This window comes from Ursus americanus, chromosome 2, assembly GCF_024610735.1.
Source record: "Ursus americanus isolate L20-20 chromosome 2, mUrsAme1.1.p, whole genome shotgun sequence".
Lineage (NCBI taxonomy): Eukaryota > Metazoa > Chordata > Mammalia > Carnivora > Ursidae > Ursus > Ursus americanus.
In genome coordinates, this window is record NC_142128.1 from 79,690,134 (window position 1) to 79,710,378 (window position 20,245).

General features: G+C 41.1%; 1 protein-coding gene across 1 annotated transcript in view; it reads left to right on the forward strand.

Moving 5' to 3' along the window:
• CENPF (centromere protein F) overlaps nt 1-20,245 on the forward strand; it is a 67,472-nt gene that overhangs the window by 35,514 nt on the left and 11,713 nt on the right. Inside the window, exons 11-17 of the mRNA XM_045771995.2 lie at nt 2,754-2,889; nt 5,022-8,428; nt 9,712-12,543; nt 13,814-13,966; nt 16,019-16,195; nt 16,531-16,692; nt 19,067-19,229. Coding sequence (XP_045627951.2) covers nt 2,754-2,889; nt 5,022-8,428; nt 9,712-12,543; nt 13,814-13,966; nt 16,019-16,195; nt 16,531-16,692; nt 19,067-19,229 — 7,030 coding nt within the window. The remainder of the gene's footprint in view (nt 1-2,753; nt 2,890-5,021; nt 8,429-9,711; nt 12,544-13,813; nt 13,967-16,018; nt 16,196-16,530; nt 16,693-19,066; nt 19,230-20,245) is intronic.

Genomic DNA, 20,245 nt, shown 5'->3' on the forward strand with positions numbered 1-20,245 from the left:
GGAAACTAATTGCTGATGAAGGGCAGCCTACAGATCCATTTTCAGACGTCCATTTCCCCACATTTCGGCCTAAAATTCTTGGGTTGGTCGTAGCCATAGTATTATAAGCCTGCTGGGTCCCAGGAAACTAATTGCTGATGAAGGGCAGCCTACAGATCCATTTTCAGATGTCCATTTCCCCACATTTCGGCCTAAAATTCTTGGGTTGGTCGTAGCCATAGTATTATAAGCCTGCTGGGTCCCAGGAAACTAATTGCTGATGAAGGGCAGCCTACAGATCCATTTTCAGATGTCCATTTCCCCACATTTCGGCCTAAAATTCTTGGGTTGGTCGTAGCCATAGTATTATAAGCCTGCTGGGTCCCAGGATTGGCTGAACATTGTGTTAGAAACAACTATTTACGGAGCCTGAGCCAGAGTAGAGAAAGACATGTTAATCTTCCCATCGAGCTGATTACTCATTTACATGACCCCAGTTATGGACAGAGATGGAGAGAGACCAACAGACATATAAACAAGCATAAGTTGCCCCCTTCCCTTTCTCTTCTCCTTCTTTTTACCTGGCTTCCTTCTGTTGGGATGCCCTCAGCTTTGAACAGTGTCTTCTCAGCTTTGTGGCCCCTCGTCCAGATGCAGATGCCACTTGATTGGATTAATTTTTTAGGGTGAGAAAATATGTCATAGGTTGCACAATAAAAATGGGAAATCAACACAGGTGGTTAAACAAACTGGTTACAATTTTACATTGAACTCATTCCGCTAATCTTAGCCCAGATCACGCAGATCTGGCTGCAGTCAAATTTGGGGAAGAAATGCTAATAATAATGCTCCATTACCCTTGTTGAAGTGCTTTAAGGTAGTTTTCCTTTCACATCTGTGATCTAATCTGAGTGGTGATTACTCTGAGCCTGGAGAGCAGACAAGCGATTATAGTTTCTATAGTTTAATGTTGCTCGTTCAAGTCCGCAACATCCGTGCACCTTGATGGTCACTCTTGGCAGAATTTAACACTGACTGGGGTGAACGTTTGCCTCTCAGTCTTGAGATCAGTCGGAGATGCCCGTCAGTCCTGATTGATAGTGTCCATTTAGCTCACGGAAGGGAGGCAGGATTAGGACAAAGGAGCCAGAGGAGTGTAACTACAACAGGCTCTGTCTTATTCTGAGGATGAAATGAACATATATGCACGAACACAGCAGCTGCCAGGAAGTTTTCAAGTACGTTCTACTAGCAGATTCTCCCTCTTCTTGAATTTGGCTTTGCTGCATGGGTACCCATCTGCTGGTAGTAACCAGACTGATAATTGAAGGCAACCTTCCAGCACAGCTTTGCCAGGGCCATCTGTTTTCTAACGGGGCTGTAGGGTTTTGGAGGATGGGTCTTAATTGTTTCTTTAAGATTCAGAAATTTCCCCTTCTTCTCAGGGGGCGTGTTTTTGAAGTGCAGTTTTAAAAAAAATGGTAGCCTTATGAAATGTTTTCCCCCTGAGGATGTGAGGAGCTTGGTTCTGCCTGTTTGTAACAATATATGCCAATCCCCGGTGGTCCAGAGAGTGGCATAGAATATAGGCTGAGATACTTATCACCTATACAGTCATCGAAGGTTGAAAAACAGACTGAGGAATATAATTAGCGGATTTATTTATTGGGCAAGTCTTATGTGGTTGATAAGCAATAGTGTTTTTATTTTATTTTAGATTATTTACTTATTTATTTGAAAGAGAGAGAGTGAGCACGAGCAAGGGAGGGAGAGGGAGAAGCAGACCCCCCACTGAGAAGGGAGCCCAACACAGGGCTCGATCCCAGGACCCTGGGATCATGACCTGAGCTGAAGGTAGATGCTTAACGGACTGAGCCACCCAGGTGCTCCGGCATTACTGTTTTTATTTGGCATGTAAATAAACTTTGCTTGGTTTTAAGATTCAAAAATAGTCATAGTCATAGAATGGACACACACAGGAGTCTCTGCTACTTTTTTGTATGGCTACTTCTCCTAATCACGTACCCAAAGAACCTGTTTTCACCGTGAAAGCTCAGCTTCCCCATGTAGAATGATTTCTTCCTTCCATGTATCTGTCCTCTGTTTTTCCATAGCATACTCCACCTCTCTTTAGTATTTAGCACATCCTGGTTTGATCTGGGTGGTTAGAATCAAGTCCTGCCCCACCGGAGTCGGAGACCTGCCCTGAGGGCAGAAGACTCTAGTCTTATTTATGTTTGCATCTTTCATAACACCCTTCCCAGCATCTTGCACACTGTAGATTTTCTTAATAAAAACTTAATGCTCATAAGGATATCCTCATTACAGTAAGCCTTAAGATGGTTTTACAGTGAAAAATAAAAAATCATGTCATGTGCATTTTGGTTTATTAGCACATCAGATCTTTGCAAAAATGAATTTGATCATTCAGGTGTGATGGAAGCTTGGAGCGTGTTTCTTTGAGGATCTTGTACAAAGGATTTTCCTATGAGTTAACTCTTTAACAAGCATAGGGACATCCAGAAAGTTCAAAGAAGTGTTTCTTGAAGGGAAAAGATTATTGTCCATTTTGGGGTTTGTGCTTTTGTTTTGAGTTCTATTCATAAAACCATCTGATTGAAGTAAGAATGTCTAACTTCATTAAGTGCTCAAAGGGAAAGTGAGATTCCTCCCCTAGTGAGATACACAAATAGTCCTATTAGGGACCCTTATAAGGCAGAAGTCATAACTAGCTTGAGTGTTTTTGATTATAACCAATTAAATGTGTGCTTTAGGAAGCGAAGAAGGAATACAGCCTCCTTAAGGGTCAGTCTGAGCAGCGGGCCAGAGAAGTCTGCCACCTGGAGGAAGAGCTGAGGAAGGCCAAACAGAGTTTGAGCCAGAGCCAGAATGTGGCAGAAGAAATGAGGGGTAAGTAAACTGAGCGTTTGGAGGTATTTTTCTAAGCTGATATCCCATGAGGGAGGATGGATGGCCTTAGAAACATTTTTTGATTTTTCTATATATCTTCCCAGAAAGATGTCTGCCGTTGAGGTGGTGAAAGCTTTCTCTCTTCCACTTTTTAGTTTCAGAGTGATAGTTAGATTTTTTTTTTTTTAATTGGAGCACACGGAGTCCCTGTGAAACCAGAAGGGTAAATATTCTCCATACAATAGTAAATTGTTGGTGTTGTCTCTCACCCCAGAGTGTTATTCTTTGTGTCTCAAGTGTGTTTGTTCGTTTTATCCAGACAGCTCATCTCCTTGCTTGTTATCATTTCCCAGATGATGGAAAAATCCTGTATTAAATGCATGTTTTCCCAGCCCTTAATGACCATTGTTCTTTCGATGACTTACTTGACTGAGTGATTTTATTTCCTCACTTCCCGCACAGACACCGTATAATGCTGCACGCACAAGAGCCCACCATTTCACATGTATCTGTATTTACTGTATGTCTTTTATGTACATTAATTTTCTCAGCTGGCGTATTTGCACCTTGAGGACCTCTTTTAACTTGCCTTGTGGAATGTGCACCACACTTCTCTGTGACTCCTTTCTCTTTTAAACTCTGATCTCTCTAAGAGGGCTTTCAATTCTTCCACAGCAGGGGGTAAAAATGTCAGTCTTCAGCTTTCTTGAAAGAAGACTATAAGAAAAGGAAGGGCGAGGGCATTTTTCAGTGTTGGTCACCAGTGTCGTCGTGTGAGTTCCTCACAAGCGAAGTGGAATGATGGCTTGGGAAGACAGAAGCACAAGGGCCATCAACTCTCAGTAGGTAGACTGAGATTAACAGGTTAAAACTAGGAATTGGGGGCTCCCGGGTGGCTCAGTTGGTTAAGTGTCTGCCTTCTGCTCAGGTCATGATCCCAGGGTCCTGGGATCGAGCCCCACATCAGGCTTCCTGCTCAGCAGGGGTCTGCTTCTCCCTCTCCTCCCCTCTTGCGCTCTCCCTTGCTATCTCTGTCTCTCTCAAATACATAAATAAAATCTTAAAAAAATAAAATAAAATAAAACTAGGAATTGTTTTCCTTGTAGTGTAACAAGTGAGTTTATCATACATGCTAGCTTTATCATTTTCTACTGAGATTCTCAACGCTTATACTCCCCCAACGTATTTGAGGAACATGGAGCCTTCCCATCACTGCTGAATGAAAGCACTGTCGTATTTCCAACTAGGAGGGGCCCGTGGGTAGCTATGAGGTCCTAGGGGGAAAACAAAGTAGCAGTGGAGTCTGGAAAATCTTCCATTTGATCGTCCTATTCATAGACACCAACGGTGAGGGGCTGGGATGTGGGAGACATTGTTCCTCAACAGTACCTATAGGCCTTGGGGGTTGTTGATACACAGCATCATTTACTCTTTTGTACTTAAGTCCAAGCCTATGGATATTTGGCTAACATGGTGCAATAATTACCCACTTTCCTGGGGCATCAGAATTACTCCATAGTGAACTAGAATATTTCCACCTCAATGCCTCTCTTCTCACAGGTTTCTTTCTCTGAATAAGTATTTCAGAAGGGGAAAAATACACATTTGTGAACATATAAAAGAAAAGAAGTTTCAAGTACTTAGGAAAATAACCTCTTGCTTTTTTATGCAGCAACACTTTATTAAGTTTAGAAAGAAGATGAAGAAATGTCTTGCCATCCTTTTTTTTTTTTTTTTTTTAATTTTATTTTATTTGTCAGAGCGAGTGAGCACGACACAAACGGGAGCAGCAGGCAGAGGCAAAAGCAGGCTCCCCGCTGAGCAGGGAGCCTGATGTGGGGCCCCATCCCAGGACCCTGGGACCATGACCTGAGCCGATAGCAGACGCTTAACCCACTGAGCCACCCAGGGGTCCCTCTTATCCTTATAAGGACCATTTCCTCATTGTCTGTTTGTAAGCTCAGATAATTATCAGGTGATCTACTTTCCAGGAGGTACCCAGGCAATAATTCTGATTGTTACAGGGCTTGAGAAGCTGTTCGTTTGTTTGGATTTTTTTTAAAAGAGTTTAGAATTCTTGCAGAATAAATATTTATTAAAAACATGACAACCGATTTTTTTTTTTTTAATAGCTAAGAATGCCTCTCAGGAAACCATGTTAAGAGATCTTCAAGAAAAAGTCAATCAGCAAGAGAATTCCTTGACTTTAGACAAACTGAAGCTTGCCTTGGTTGATCTGGAAAAGCAGCGAGATTGCTCTCAAGACCTTTTGAAGAAAAGGGAGCATCACATTGAACAACTGAACGATAAGTTAAGCAAAATGGAGAAAGAGTCCGAAGCTTTACTGATTGCCTTGGAGTTAAAAAAGAAAGAATATGAAGAATTGAAAGAAGAGAAGACTCTGTTTGCTCGTTGGAAAAGTGAAAACGAACAACTTTTAAGTCAGCTGGAATCAGAAAAGGGAAGCTTGCAGAGTAAAATTAATCACTTGGAAACTTGTCTCAAGACACAACAAATAAAAAGTCACGAATACAATGAGAAAGTAAGAACACTGGAGATGGAAAGTGAAAATCTCCATGTTGAGATCCGAAACCTTCACAACATGATAGACAGCAAGACCGTGGAGGTAGAGACACAGAAACAAGCTTACGCAGACCTGCAACAGAAAGCCGAGTTCTCGGACCAGAAACACAAGAAGGAAACAGAGAATATGTGCCTGAAGATTTCTGAGCTTACTGGGCAAGTGGAAGATCTCGAACACAAGCTGCAGTTACTGTCGAGTGAAGTCATAGACAAAGACCAGCGTTACCAAGACTTGCAGGCTGAATACGAGAGCCTCGGGGATCTGCTAAAATCCAAAGACTCTTCTCTTGTGACAAATGAGGCTCATCACAGAAGTCTTTTGGCTTTTGAACAGCAGTCTGCAATGAATAATTCCTTTGTAAATATAATTGGAGAACAAGGAAGCACGCCTTCAGAGAGGAGCAAATGCCATCTAGAAGCACTCCCAAGTCCAAAAAGTTCAGCCATCTTACAAAATCGAGTCTTGTCTCTCGAGTTTTCATTAGAGTCTCAAAAGCAGATGAACTCAGATCTACAAAAGCAGTGTGAAGAGTTGGTGCAAATCAGAGGAGAAATAGAAGAAAATCTCATTAAAGCAGAGCAGATGCATCAAAGTTTTGTGGCTGAAACAAGTCAACGCATTAGTAAGTTACAAGAAGACACTTCTGTTCATCAGAATGCTTTTGCTGAAACTTTAGTTGCCCTGGAGAACAAGGAAAGAGAGATCCAACTTTTGAATGAAAAATTAGAAACTGAGCAAGCAGAGATTCAAGAATTAAAAAAGAGTAACCATTTACTTCAAGAATCTCTAAAGGCACTACAACTATTGTCTGAAACCTTGAGCTCGGAGAAAAAGGAAATGAGTTCCACTATTTCCTTAAACAGAAAGGAAATTGAAGATCTGACCCAAGAGAATGAGACTCTCAAGGAAATTAATGCAACCTTAAATCAAGAGAAGATTAACTTACTCCAAAAAAGTGAGAGTTTCTCAAACTGTATAGATGAAAGAGATAAAAGCATTTCAGAGTTATCCAATCAGTATAAGCAAGAAAGACTTATTTTACAACAAAGATGTGAAGAAACAGGACGTGCATTTGAGGATCTTAGTGAAAAATATCAAGCAGCTCAAGAAAAGAACTCTCAGTTAGAATGCTTGCTAAATGAGTGCACTAGTGCTTGTGAAAATAGACAAAAGGAACTGGACCATCTAAAGGAAACATTTGCAAGGGAACAGGAAGTGTTTGTAACAAAATTAGCGTTAGCTGAAGAAACAAACCAGAATCTAGTACTGGAGTTGGGGGCAGTGCAGCAAGATCTGAGATCGGAGATTGCGGATATCCAAAACAATTCCAAGAGCGAGGCGGATGGCTTAAAGCAAGAAATCATGACCTTAAAGGAAGAACACAGTAAGATGCAAAAGGAACTTAATGCCTTAATGCAAGAGAATGAGCACCTGATGATGTTAATGGAGACGAAACAAGAGCATCAAATTCTAGAATCAGAAGCAATTAGCGACTCTGTAGAAGGAGAGAGTGAGATAAATAAATGTCATGTTCAACTTCCGATGGATCTTGAAGTTAAAGATCCTTCTCTAGACTGTTATAATGCACAGCTGATGCAATTAGAAGCAATGAGGAGAAATAGGGAATTGAAACTTCAGGAAAGTGAGAAGGATAAGGAACGCCTACAGCACGAACTACAGACAATTGGAATAGAACTGGAAACTGGAAATTTGCAACGAGACGCTCAGTCACAAGAACTTAGTGGCCCTAAAGACTGTGACATAGGTACAGAAGAAAAGTATATTTCAGTGCTTCATGAGCTGTCAGCAAGTCAAAATGACAATGTGCTTCTGCAGTGCTCTCTACAAACAGCAATGAGCAAGCTGAGTGAGCTAGAGAAGATGTGTGAGATGCTGCAGGTCGAAAAGCTTGAGCTAATGTCTGAGCTGAATGATTCAAGATCAGAATGCATCACAACAACTAGTAAAATGGCAGAGGAGATGGAGAAACTAGTAAATGAAGTTAAAATACCAAATGACGAAAATGACCTTCTCCAAGGTGAGTTGGTGAAAGACATGGTGGAAGGTGAATCTGATGAACGACAAAATGAGCAGAAACGTGCGTCCTTCAATCCTTTGGATGACAGTAATTGTTATGAGCACTTGACATTGTCCAACAAAGAAGTCCAAATGCACTTCGCTGAATTACAGGAGAAATTCTCGTCTTTACAAAGCGAACACAAAGTTTTATATGATCAGCACCGTCAAGTGAGCTCGAAGATGTCAGAGCTACAGTCTTATGTGGACACATTAAAGGCTGAAAATTCGATCTTGTCAACAAGTCTGAGAAACTTCCAAGGTGACTTAGTAAAGGAGGAGATGCTGGGACCCGAGGAAGGGCATTTTCTGTCATTATCATTCTCTTGTGTGACAGACAGCCCTAGCCTTACACGTTTGGGGGAATCCTCTTTTTGCAAAGACCTTTTAGACCAGACAGGAGAAACATCACTTTTGAACAATTTAGAAGGGACTATTTCAGCAAACCAGTCTAATATAGAGGAAGGATCTTGCTGCAGTCCAGGGGAAGAGAAGAATCTGACCAGGAAAGAAATTCTGTCTGCCCCAGCAAGGAGCGTTGAAGAACTTGAGACCCTCTGTCAGATGTACCTGGAATCCCTCAAAAAGCTAGAAGACAAAATTGAAAGTCAGGAGATTATGAAAAATAAGGAAATTAAAGAGCTCGAGCAATTATTAAGTTCTGAAAGGGAAGAGCTCGACTGTCTCAGGAAGCAGTATTTGTCAGAAAATGAACAGTGGCAACAGAAGCTGACAAGCGTGACCATGGAGATGGAGTCCAAGTTGGCAGCAGAAAAGAAGCAGACTGAACACCTGTCATTTGAGCTCGAAGTAGCACGACTCCAGCTACAAGGTCTGGATTTGAGTTCTCGGTCTTTGCTTGGCCCTGACATAGAAGAAGTAAGTACCTGGGATTTACATGCTATTTCTCTAGTTACATGCCCAGTAGGTACTCGAGAAATGTTTGTTGAATTGAAATCTATATTAAATCAAACATAAAATATTTTTAGAGTTCAAGGGTATAAAAACAAAATATACCAAAGGTTTTGTTTTGTTTAAACAAAGCACAACTTTGGACAAAGTAAGCCTGATTGGGACCAGGGGGATGTAAATTTCTATAATGATTCCACTCAAACATTACTATATGGGAAATTACTAAAGATATATTTTAAAGTCTCCTGGGGAAAATTATATTATGGAGTCAAAGTCATCTTCAGGATGTGTATGTTTTCACTCTTTGTGAGTTAATAAACCACAGTTAAATATTAAATTAGAGTTTATGGATGGCAATATGATACGAATATTAAGTTTTCTTGCCCTTTTCAGACTATTTTAATATTACAGAGTTAAAGTCATGAAACTAAATGCAGGAGTTTATTACATATTACTGAATAATTTTCTTATCAGCTTGCTCTGATACAAATCTATGATTTATCAGTCATTTAAAGAGACATCTCTTTCTTTATGGAATATGAACTTGTTTAGTCGTAACTTTGCCCTTTCTAGTCTACCAGCTAAACTAATAATGCTGTACCGTCAGCGAGTCTCACTTGCTTCCCTCTGTCTGCCTCAGTAAGGTAGGGAGGGCAGGTGGTGACATGACGGTCATAGTGGTCACAACAGTAGATCCCCATTTCATAGATGAGAAGAAGGTGAGGTCCATGTAATTTATCCAAGAATATGGAGAGTGCTGGCTCTGTGATTAAGTCCTTGGGGGTGGGGATCTGGTCATGATCTGGTCATGAACTTTTCTCAGTGAAGAATATCGTAAATGCCGAAGATGGAAGCTGAACATTTTATATGGAATTTGTTAGCCTCTTACTTGATAATCACGAAAAGAAATTTTATATGTAGGCTATCAAGAATATCTCTAGCAAGAAAAAATTATGAAAGTTAAGTATGTTATAATTTAGATGATCAAATAACTGACCTGAAGGGTTTGTCTTTGTGATAAATACCTTACCCAGTGTCTTGCCTGTGGAGAATACTTACTCAATGTTTGTTTAATTGCATTGGATATTTGGATGGAGAGAGAAGAACGAGGTGGGAAATATATCATTTGAAGAGATGTGTTTAGCAGAAGCAAGAAGCCAGTTTCTATAAAGTAATAATTAAGCCAATTTATTCTATTTTGATTCCTCTTGAAAAATAAAATGAATTCTCATTTTATATTACAACTACAGGCTCTTCAGGTTGGAAACAATAGCTGTGATGTGAAAGAATCAGAAGAACATACTTTGGAAACTAAAGAGAGAACACCAAAACATGACATTCATCAGATCTGTGAAGAAGGTGTTCAGCAGGACCTCAATCTGGAGATGGAAAAAGTAACCAAGACCAGTCCAGTCAGATTCACAGAAGAATGGTCTAGGGAACAGTCCCTAGAAACCCCAGCAGAAGACAAAACCGAGGGCTGTTTAGAACGCATTTCTGACTTGTCCTTTTCTGGTCCTAATGCTCTGGTACCTATGGATTTTCTGGAGACCCAGGTCACCATTCAGAATCTTCAACTGCCCGTAAAAGAGTCATCAAATGAGCATTTGAGGTTACTTCACATCATAGAGGAACGTGACAAAAAAGTTGAAAGCTTACTAAATGAAATAAAAGAGTTAGACTCAAAACTCCATGTACAGAAAGCACAAATAACCGCCAAGATGGAAGCATGTATAGAATTAGAAAAAATGGTTGAGGAACTCAAGAAAGAAAAATCAAACCTAAGTGAAAGATTGGAATCCTTTTCTTGTGACAAGCAGAAGTTACACCAGAGAACAGAAAGTTTGGAAGGCCTCAATTCTAGTTTAGAAATATGCGCAGATAAATTGTCACATGCAATTATTGAAGATAGTGTGGCCAAGGTGAACGACAACTGGAGAGAGCGATTTCTTGATGTGGAAAATGAGCTAAAGAGGATCCAGTCTGAAAAAGGTAGCATTGAGCATCACGCCCTCTCTTTGGAAGCTGACTTAGAGACAGTTCAGACAGAGAAGCTATATTTAGAAAAAGACAATGAAAATCAGCAGAACGTTATAATCCGCCTTGAAGAAGAACTCTCTGTGGTCACCAGTGAGAGAAACCGGCTTCATGGAGAATTAGATACTTTGTCAAAAGAAAATAAAGAACTGGATCTGATGTCTGAAAAGATGAAGCAGAAAATCCGAGAGCTCGAATCTCATCAAGGTGAAGGTCACATTGATGTGGCTGGAGCTGAGGTAAGGGACCAAACACAGCTCATTGAGACGTTGTCCTCCGATGTCACCAAGCTGTTGGAAGAGAACACTCATCTCCAGGAGCAGCTGCAGAATGTGGAAAAGGACTCACAGGCCCTGTCTTTGGTAAAAAGTGAGTTGGAAATCCAAATCGAACAACTGAGTCGAGAGAAGGAGTCACTTGCAAGGGAATCTGAAAGCCTGCAGACCAGACTGCATGAATCAGAACATGAGAAGCTGACCGTCACCAAGGCCTTGGAGGGTGCACTGCTGGAGAAGGGTGAGGTTGCCGTGAGGCTGAGCTCAACGCAGGAGGAAGTGTACCAGCTAAGACAAGGCATTGAGAAGCTGAGGGTCCGCATCGAAGCTGATGACAAGAAGCAGCTCCATGTCCTAGAGAAACTGAGAGCGAGCGAGCGTAAGGCTGATTCTCTTCAGGATAAAGTCGAGAACCTTGAAAGAGAACTGCAGATGTCGGAGGAAAACCAAGAGCTGGTGATTCTCGATGCTGAGAGTTCCAAAGCTGAGGTGGAGGCCCTAAAAACACAGATGGAATTGATGACCAAAAGCCTGAGAGATCTGGAATTAGACCTTGGCACGATAAGGTTCGAAAAAGAAAATCTGGTAAAACAACTACAAGAAAAACAAGGTCAGGTGTCTGAATTAGACACACTACTCTCTTCATTGAAAGGTCGGTTAGAAGAAGAGGAACAAGAAAAAATTGAGATGAGAGAAGAATCCAAAGCTGCATTGGAAATGCTTCAAACACAATTGAAAGAGCTCAATGAAGAAGTGATAGCCTTGTGTCATGACCAAGAAATCCAGAAGGTCGAAGAACAGAGTCTGGACCCCTCAGTGCAGGAAATACATCAGCTGAGGAACAGCATTGAAAAGCTGAAAGCCCGCCTAGAAGCTGATGAAAAGGAACAGCTCCAGGTCTTAGGAAAACTGACAGAAAGTGAGCATCACGTTGACCTGCTTAAGGATAGAGTAGAGAACCTTGAAAGAGAACTAGAGAGATCAAGGGAAAACCAAGAGCGTGTGATTCTTGAGGCTGAGAATTCCAAAGCAGAGGTGGGGACTCTAAAAGCAAAAATAGAGGAGATGGCCCAAACCCTGAGAGATTTGGAATTAGATCTTGTCCATATAAGGTCAGAAAAAGAAAATGTGATAAAAGAATTACAGAAGGAGCAAGGACGGGTATCTGAATTAGAAATATTAAATTCTTCCTTTGAAAATCTATTGCAAGAAAAAGAGCAAGAAAAGGTACAGATGAAAGAAGAATCTAAAATTGCAGTGGAGACGCTTCAAACCCAATTAAAGGAGCTAAATGAGAAAGTGGCGGCCTTGTGTCATGACCAAGACACCTGGAAGGCCCAGGCACAGAGTCTACGCAGTCAAGTAGATGCTCTTGGATATGAGAAGGCTCAGTTGCTCCAAGGCCTTGACGAGGTCAAGAATAACTACCTTAATGTGCAGTCTTCTGCGAATGGCCTCCTTCAGCAAGTAGAAGATGGCAAACAGAAGTTAGAGAAGAAGGACGAAGAAATCAGCATACTGAAAAACCAAGTTCAAGACCGAGAGCAGCTCGCCTCTAAACTGTCCCAGGTGGAAGGAGAACAGCAGCTTTGGAAGAAGCAAAAAGTGGAACTGGAAAATCTGATGGTAGAATTGGAGGAGAAGATCCGAGTGCTGCAATCCAAAAATGACACTTTGCAAGACACCTTAGAAGCACTGCAGGATTCCCACAGGGATCTGGAGAAAGAGCTCGAATTGACAAAAATGGAAAACGTGTCCTTTGTTGAAAAAGTAAGTGGCTTAACCTATCTACATTTGAATATGTAGTCACGAGGGAGGGAAACCACTGTGTGGATTAGATTTCCTTCTGGACAGTGTTGGCAGTATCGGAACAAACTCTGTAGAGGTTTTAAGTTTGCGGGGCGTTGAACTTCTGGGACGTTGAGTTGGCTCGAGCGGTAGTGACTCTGGTTTGGCACACATTTACATGGGACACTTCTATGGATTAGGCCAGGTTTTCAACGTGGCACCTGGACACGGGAGAAGCTTTGGGTTAGGCATAGTTCCTGGTTCTCATTATAGTACTCTTTCTTACAGTACATTAGAGTCATAGCTTCCCAATACCCAGCTGGGAACTACTGCCAAGGAGACTAGAACAGTTACTAGTGAGGGTCAGGAGGGAGCCCAATTACCCCTGCCCTGCCTTTTTGCCTTCAGGAGAAAGTACTATCAAAGGTAACAGTAACCAACAGAACCCTTGTGCTACCCAGGGTATGTCTTGGGGATTTTACGCTTTCAGCCCCTCTTACACCTTCTCTTTGGGCAACCTCTTGTTTTGTTAGCTGGTGGCTAAAGGGGAAAATCTGCCATCATGGGGCTCAATTAGTAATGAAAAATTAAGTTTTTGCCCTCTAGGCTTACATACTGATCTAGGAAAATGATTGCTTCAAATTCACTTTTTACTGGGCAAATATTAAAAGGAAAAAGGAGTGTCCAGAAAACGGGATCAATCATAACTATAATATTTTCCAGGAATTTCAAGTATTGACACAGCTTGCAAAAGATGGCAGTTATGATAGAGATCATCTGGCAAATTCTGCCAGGCTCTTTCAACATCAGGGGCAAATGCCAATGATAGGACTTTAATTGGTTTTAACTAATCCTAGGCATGTTTCTTGCAGATTAGTATGGCATCAAGGGATTAGTAGAGATCCCAGAACTGATAAAAATATAAGATGCTACCTCATACAATGGTCTCTAATGTTTATGTTTAATACAAATTAATACCTTTATGAAGGATTTTAAGACTTTGTAATATTATCTTTCCTTGTCATTGCTTTCCTTATTGCCGTCTTTTATTAAACCTTGGCTGAGAAGAAAAGGTAAGCTTGCCAGTAGGTTTTGAGGGTAGTAGTTGAGTGGATTAGTAAAGGGAGGATTAGCCTGGTTCCATTTTATTACTGAAGGTGAAAGGAAATGTTACGAGTGTGTTGTATCTGAGTGATTAATTTGCGTAAAACAGGTAACCCAAAGCAGATCCTAACGAAAGATGAAATTTCAGGTAAATGCAATGACTGGGAAGGAAACTGAGCTGCAGAGGGAAATGCGCGAGATGGCGCAGAAAACAACCGAGCTGAAAGAAGAATATTTCGGGGAGAAAAATCGGCTAACCGAAGAATTAAATATAATGTCGCAGGAAATAAAGAGCAGCAAGGTAAGTTTCTCTGTGACACACTCATGACACTCCGATATTGCACCCTCTCCCTGTTTGTTTTCGTAAGACCTGGAAGGTACCAGACTTTTTAGCTTTTAAAATAGCCCCGCACTTGGGTCTTGATGAGACTTGCACTCCTCTTCACCCTCCAGCCCTGTCAGGGAGCCCAGAAGGAGGCCCAAGTGGCTTTGGCACCCGTGAAAATTCCTGTCATGGAGCCCCAATTTTTTTTCATAGAAGGCGAGCCTGGTACTACTTTAACTCGCATCAGAAATAGATTTCATGCAGCTTTCCCCAGGTTTATCGGCTTTTCTAGCCTGCCTCGGATGAGGAGCCAGAACGTTGCCAGAGACAGATGCCCCGATCTTGCTGAGAACCGCAAAGTCACGGGAAGTCACAGAGAGATGTGAAGTTGGAACAGTCTCGGGATGTTATTTTAGGGCAGGGTTCCTGTGGCAGATCTGTAGCATCTGGGCCGCCCTCCCCACTGCTGTTTGCAGAGCACATGTTGCTGATTCATGCCCTCCCCTCCTCCGGAAACTTCACACCGGGGCCCCCGGAGCAGCTACCATGCACGAGAAGCTGCAGGTGCAATGAAACCTGTTTGCCAGACCCGGTTAAACCGTGAACACTCGCATACCAATAACGTCCTCATGCACATTCAGCCCCGGGAAGTACTTAGCAAAGGGTCACGAGACAGAGTTGTGATTGTGACCCCAATCACCAAGAGTTGACATGCTATTGGTAAGAGCCTGTGTTAAGGAGTTGGGGAAATTCGTACTTTAAATGTGGTATTTAATCTAATGAAAATCAAAAAGGTTTGGCATCTCATCTCAGCGCTTGACTCCTGGAATTTTCTGGCAATGGTGCATGGAAGGAGTTTGTACAAATGATATTTGAGTACTGCACATGCTGGAATTTCCTTTGGTTCTGAGCAGCTTGGGAGTATCCTGGCTGGAATCTGGTTTACAGGCTCTGCTAAAAGGAAAAGGGAGGTGTTTAGCCTCAAGTCCATAGTGCTGTGCTGTGGTTTCTGCCCTCAGAGACCTTACAGTCTAGACACACAGTAAATCATTAAATAGGAGCTATAGAAGAGAATCATAATCTCACAAGTGCCATAAATGAATCAAACAAGATTCTTTACTGCAGACTAATTGGGAACCGGGGTGTGTGCCCACCTAATTTAGGTGGGGAGGTCAGAGAATGTCACCTGCAGGGTGAGGGGTCAGCCGCGCGAGGAACAGTGCAGAGGAAGGAAGCTTCTAGGTCTAGACAGTAGTGTGGCAACATCTCTGATATTGGAAAAATCTTAGTTTTGTTTTTCTTTTGGTTTTTTTTTTTTTTTTTTTTTTTTTTTTTTTTTTTTTTTTTAGAAATTGAAAGGAAGCCATTGTGAGACAGAAAATGATAAGAAAAATGACTGGAGGGTCTAAAGCCAGGTTGGAGGGCGTGAGTCAGGGGAGATGAGGAAGTGGAGGCTCATGTATAGAGACATGTAGCAACAGTCGTTGGGGATCAGGCACGGAGAACACGGGCCCCGGAGCTGGAGTCTTGCCTGTCTCACACAGTGAAGGGAGAGGGGCAGAAGAGCTGAGGGCATTTGGAAGGAAATGCTCACAGTGATAGAACATGGAATCGAAGCTGGTCAAGGAAGTCTGGAGGGGCTTGAGTGCGATGGTGGGGGTGGTAGGGATGCTGCTGATGACGTCAAGGAATTAGTGCAACGCAAGCACTTCAGTGAACGAGCCTGGAAAGCCTCAGAGGGTATGGTCCAGAGTGGTTCAGCTAAAGCTGGGTTCTCAGAGAGTCTGGGGTCCCAGGGGATATGACCTTGGGGGTGGTTGGGCTGGAGCAGAAGAAATTGTCATCGGAGGTGAAGTCACAATTTCAAGGGAGTACATCACTAAGGGCTACAGCACTCTTCTATACAGATTTTGTCTTATCTGTAAATTCTTTTGTTTTCTTTTTTTCATTTTAGTACTCAGTATTTCCTAAAGCTATATATCCAAGTTCCTAATTATTTTCCCGTGATTTTTTTACTTTTCTCATTAGGGTCAATTGAAGGAGCTCATGCTAGAAAATAGTGAATTGAAGAAGAATTTGGATTATATACACAAGGACCAGATGGAAAAGGAAGAGAAAGTGCAAGAAGAAAGAGCTGAATATCAGCTACAGCTGCAGGAAGCTGAAAAGAAACACCAGGCTCTGCTTCTGGATACAAACAAACAGGTAAAACGTGGGGTTTGGTTCCTGGAGGAGCCGGAGAGTGGTGAGTTGACCATGGTAATGAGGCATTTTTTGCAAGAAGGTCAATGTTCTGCACTATTGCGTGATACGGTCTTCTAAAGGGTCTCATCATATTACCTGCACTGTCTTCCCCAGTTACCGCACAGGTCTTATTTTACAATGTGAAATAATATTTTCTTTCATCTTGGAATAGATTAATAGCAGGGTCCAAAGACTATTTGAAATGGTCCTTGGGACAGCAGTTTTCTTTATTGTTTGTTTTCCTTTAAATTTTTTTAGCTGAGCCTCCTGACTAAAGTAACATTTTTTCATCCTAGTACGAAATGGAAATCCAGACATATCGAGAGAAACTGTCTTCTCAGGAAGAATGTCTCAGCTTGCAGAAGGCAGAGGTAGATCTCTTAAAGTCCAGTAAAGAAGAACTCAATAATTCTTTGAAAGCTACCACTCAGATTTTAGAAGAATTGAAGAAAACCAAGGTATGTTCCTTTTTTATTGCTTCATGACTTAGAATGATTCATACAGGTAATGGTGGTTTTCATCGCATGGAATTAATGCTTCCATTTCAATTGTTATGACATTTTTTGTTTTTGTAGTCAAAAATAAAAGCATCAGTTCTCTGCTGAGTTATTTTTTAAAAATCAGTGGATGATCTGCAATCTCACGGCTTGAATAAACTTTATGCATTGCTCATGAATCCTCTCAAATTAGAGGATGGTAAAAGACTTTCTCTAGATTCATATGAAGATCGAGGTGATAGCAGATTAGAACAGGCCTCTCCAGCTGTAGATAATAATTTCATGGGTAATTCCAAGGTCTTGCTTGATTGGTCTCCCGAGTTCACTACCATCACCAAACCCACTTTTCCCGTGGCTCATGGGGAGATCAAGGTAGACCAGAGCGCTTGGTCGTGCACACATCTGTACGTTCTCCTCTTCCTCTGCACGCAAGGATCATAAAACTTTCTCCTTTCCAAAAAAACAAGAGGTGAACCATAGTCTTAGGATTGTTCAATTATAGGTGGTGCTGCAGAATTCTACTTCTTAGAAAGAGAGGCTTTTTGATTCATTCCTATAGATATTTTTCATAAGATGAATACCATCCAGGATGTATAATAACAAACCTGGGAGGTAAATATCTGCAAAAGTCTACTTGAAGGTGATTTAAATTGCAAAAATTAGGATAATCGTATATCCAATACATTGAAACAGAAAAGTAGGGGTAACCTTCTTATGTCTGTAGCTCTTAAATAATTCTCAAGGTGAAGGAAGTATACCAATAAAATATAAACTAAGAAAAGTCAGGGTAACATTCACAATCACTAATGTTCTGCTGCTACAAAATGAAACATGTTAGGTTTAATAACAGAAAGAAGAGCTTCAGGTCTACTTTTTTATTTACTCACTTTCTCTCTTTTAAAAAAATTGAGGTAAAATTGGTATATAATATTTCAGTTTCAGGTATGCTTTCTGCTTGTCTAATCTTTGACAGTTCTGTGGGGAATGCCTATATTTACACATACTGTGTACAAAATGACTTGTCAGTTGAGCCCATTCAGAGTGCATATAATTTTAATGAGGTCCAGTTAATAAGCACTTTTGAAATGGAATTAAGTAGATCTCTAATCCAATTATGGTTGGAATCAGAAATAAAAATCCTGAAAATGCAGATTTCTTGCAAAACTGCTAATATTATTCCAAGATGAAATAATATACAAAGAATGAAATCTACTTGGAACATGAATGTGATGCTCAGGTTCTTTTTCTTTTATTAAATAGTTTGGTCTACCTTTGTATGTTCATGATCTCTTACAGAAACTCGTAGAACTAGCTTATTTTAGAAGTCTGCATTTTTTAGATATTACATAATACAATTCATGTGCCATATATTACATAATATCCCTGCAAGGTATGGGGTAATACTTCATAATCAAATTCATATTTCTGCAACAAATTGTAGGACTATTTTCACAAGGTGGGATAAATAAAGACTATAGATAAATACCTCTGTATCTGTTCAGGTCAGGTTTTTCCTCTAAATCATTGTCTGAGCTTTTGTTTGGAATTTGCAGATATGGTTAAGGAATCGTGAACTTGTACTCCTGAGAAGCGTATGATGCTATCATTCTCCCACCATTCTATTCGTTTTCTATTTGAGCAACTGTAGAGTTTAAGTATTGTGAGCCATAATATTATTGGGCCTTCACTTGGTGTCACCAAGACAAATGCCATCTTGGGTATTGAAATTGTGCAATGGCATAGACTACAAATGGAAATACAGTTCTATCATTGAGAAGTTTTGCTTTTTTTTTTTTTTTAGATTTATTTATTTATTTGAGAGAGACAGAGTGAACACGCAGAGGGGAGGGGCAGAGGGAGGGGAAAGAGAATCTCCAGCAGACTCTGTGTTGAGCGGGGAGCTCAACGTAGGGCTCGATCTCATGACCTGGAGATCAGGACCTGAGCCGAAACCAAGAGTCAGCCGCTCAACTGAGTGCACCACCTAGGCACCCCCATCATCAAGAAGTTTTGACCCACCAAGAATATGCCCACATATCTCCCATTCTAACCCCCCAGGTGTGATTCCCATTGGACAAACCCAGACACGGTGGGCTCCTTAATAGAACACTATCTCAGAAACCAAGATTTAGGCTTGCCGATACTCAGAAAGTGACAAAACCACAGTGTCTACTGGGGAGACCTAGGAAACCAATAGAGAAGATGAATTGGTATATTTTGAACATCATAATTCTTAAATTTATAATATATGATTCTTAATTATATCTCATGATTATTTTCCGAAATGCTCATACAAAGAAATTCAAGGTTTTAAATTCAAGGTTTTGTTTCGTAGGCAGACAACGTAAAATATACAAATCAGTTGAAGAAGGAAAATGAACGTGCCCAGGGGAAAATAAAATTGTTGATCAAATCCTGTAAACAGCTGGAAGAGGAGAAGGAGATGTTGCAGAAAGAGCTGTCTCACCTGGAAGCTGCACAAGAGAAACAAAAGACAGGTAGCCATTGATTGGGCACATCCACGATCCAAAGCTCTTTTCCACTAGTGAAACCATACACGTATGGTGTGTAGGCACAGAAATGTTTTCAGTGCGTGTTTTTTTGTTTTGTTCTGTTTCAGTTTTATTTATTTATTTTCATTATGTTCAGTTAGCCGCCATATAGTACAGTACATCGTTAGTTTTTGATGTAGCGTTCAACGATTCGTTAGTTGCGCACAACACCCGATGCTCATCACAGCCGGCGCGGTGTTCTGTTACTGCGTATCGATTTCCAGCAGTTATCCATTTTCCAGTTTCTACGTTTTGTGCTCAGTTTAGGGTCATGGGATTAATAGGATTCAGAATGAAGTCTGCATTTTGAAATAGAATTATTGTATCTTCTGTTCTACAAAACATACGAAAAACTGGCAGCACTTTTTGCTAATAAGCTGTTCCTAGAAGAGTTTGCATGTGGATGTCCATTTATGCAAGCCCTACGTCAAAGGCAGATCGACATTCTGAGCTGGCATTGGTGGTTTATCAGCAGCTGATTCTGGTTGTCCTTGGCCCATCCTCGTGGGTCAATTAAATGGAAGGCTTAGGGGCTATATGTTTGGGTGTGGAAGTAAAAAAAGAAATGGCAACTGTCATTGTCAGTTTTTTCCACTTGTGTCTTCGGAGTAGAATGCTTTCACTGTGTGGAAAGATGATTGCAAGTATAGTATGAGGGACCTTCTCGACCACAGCTTCACATGGGGGGTCAGTGATCTTCCCTGCTGAGAAGAGCATTTGGAGTGTATTGTGGATTCAGGGAATTTTTCCAATGGATTTGGTGCCAACCAGGCCCAGCTACAAGTTGACCAGGACTCCCACCTTTGAAGCATCCCCCAAGCACTTGTCCATCAGATCCTCCATTGCTTAAAAATGGTTTTCAGAGCTGTTTTTGACTCGTCTTGTCACTAACCCTCTTCTGTTGCCCAAAACTCTTCCACCAGGCTTCATATTCTTTACCAACTTTTATTGTTCATTCACTT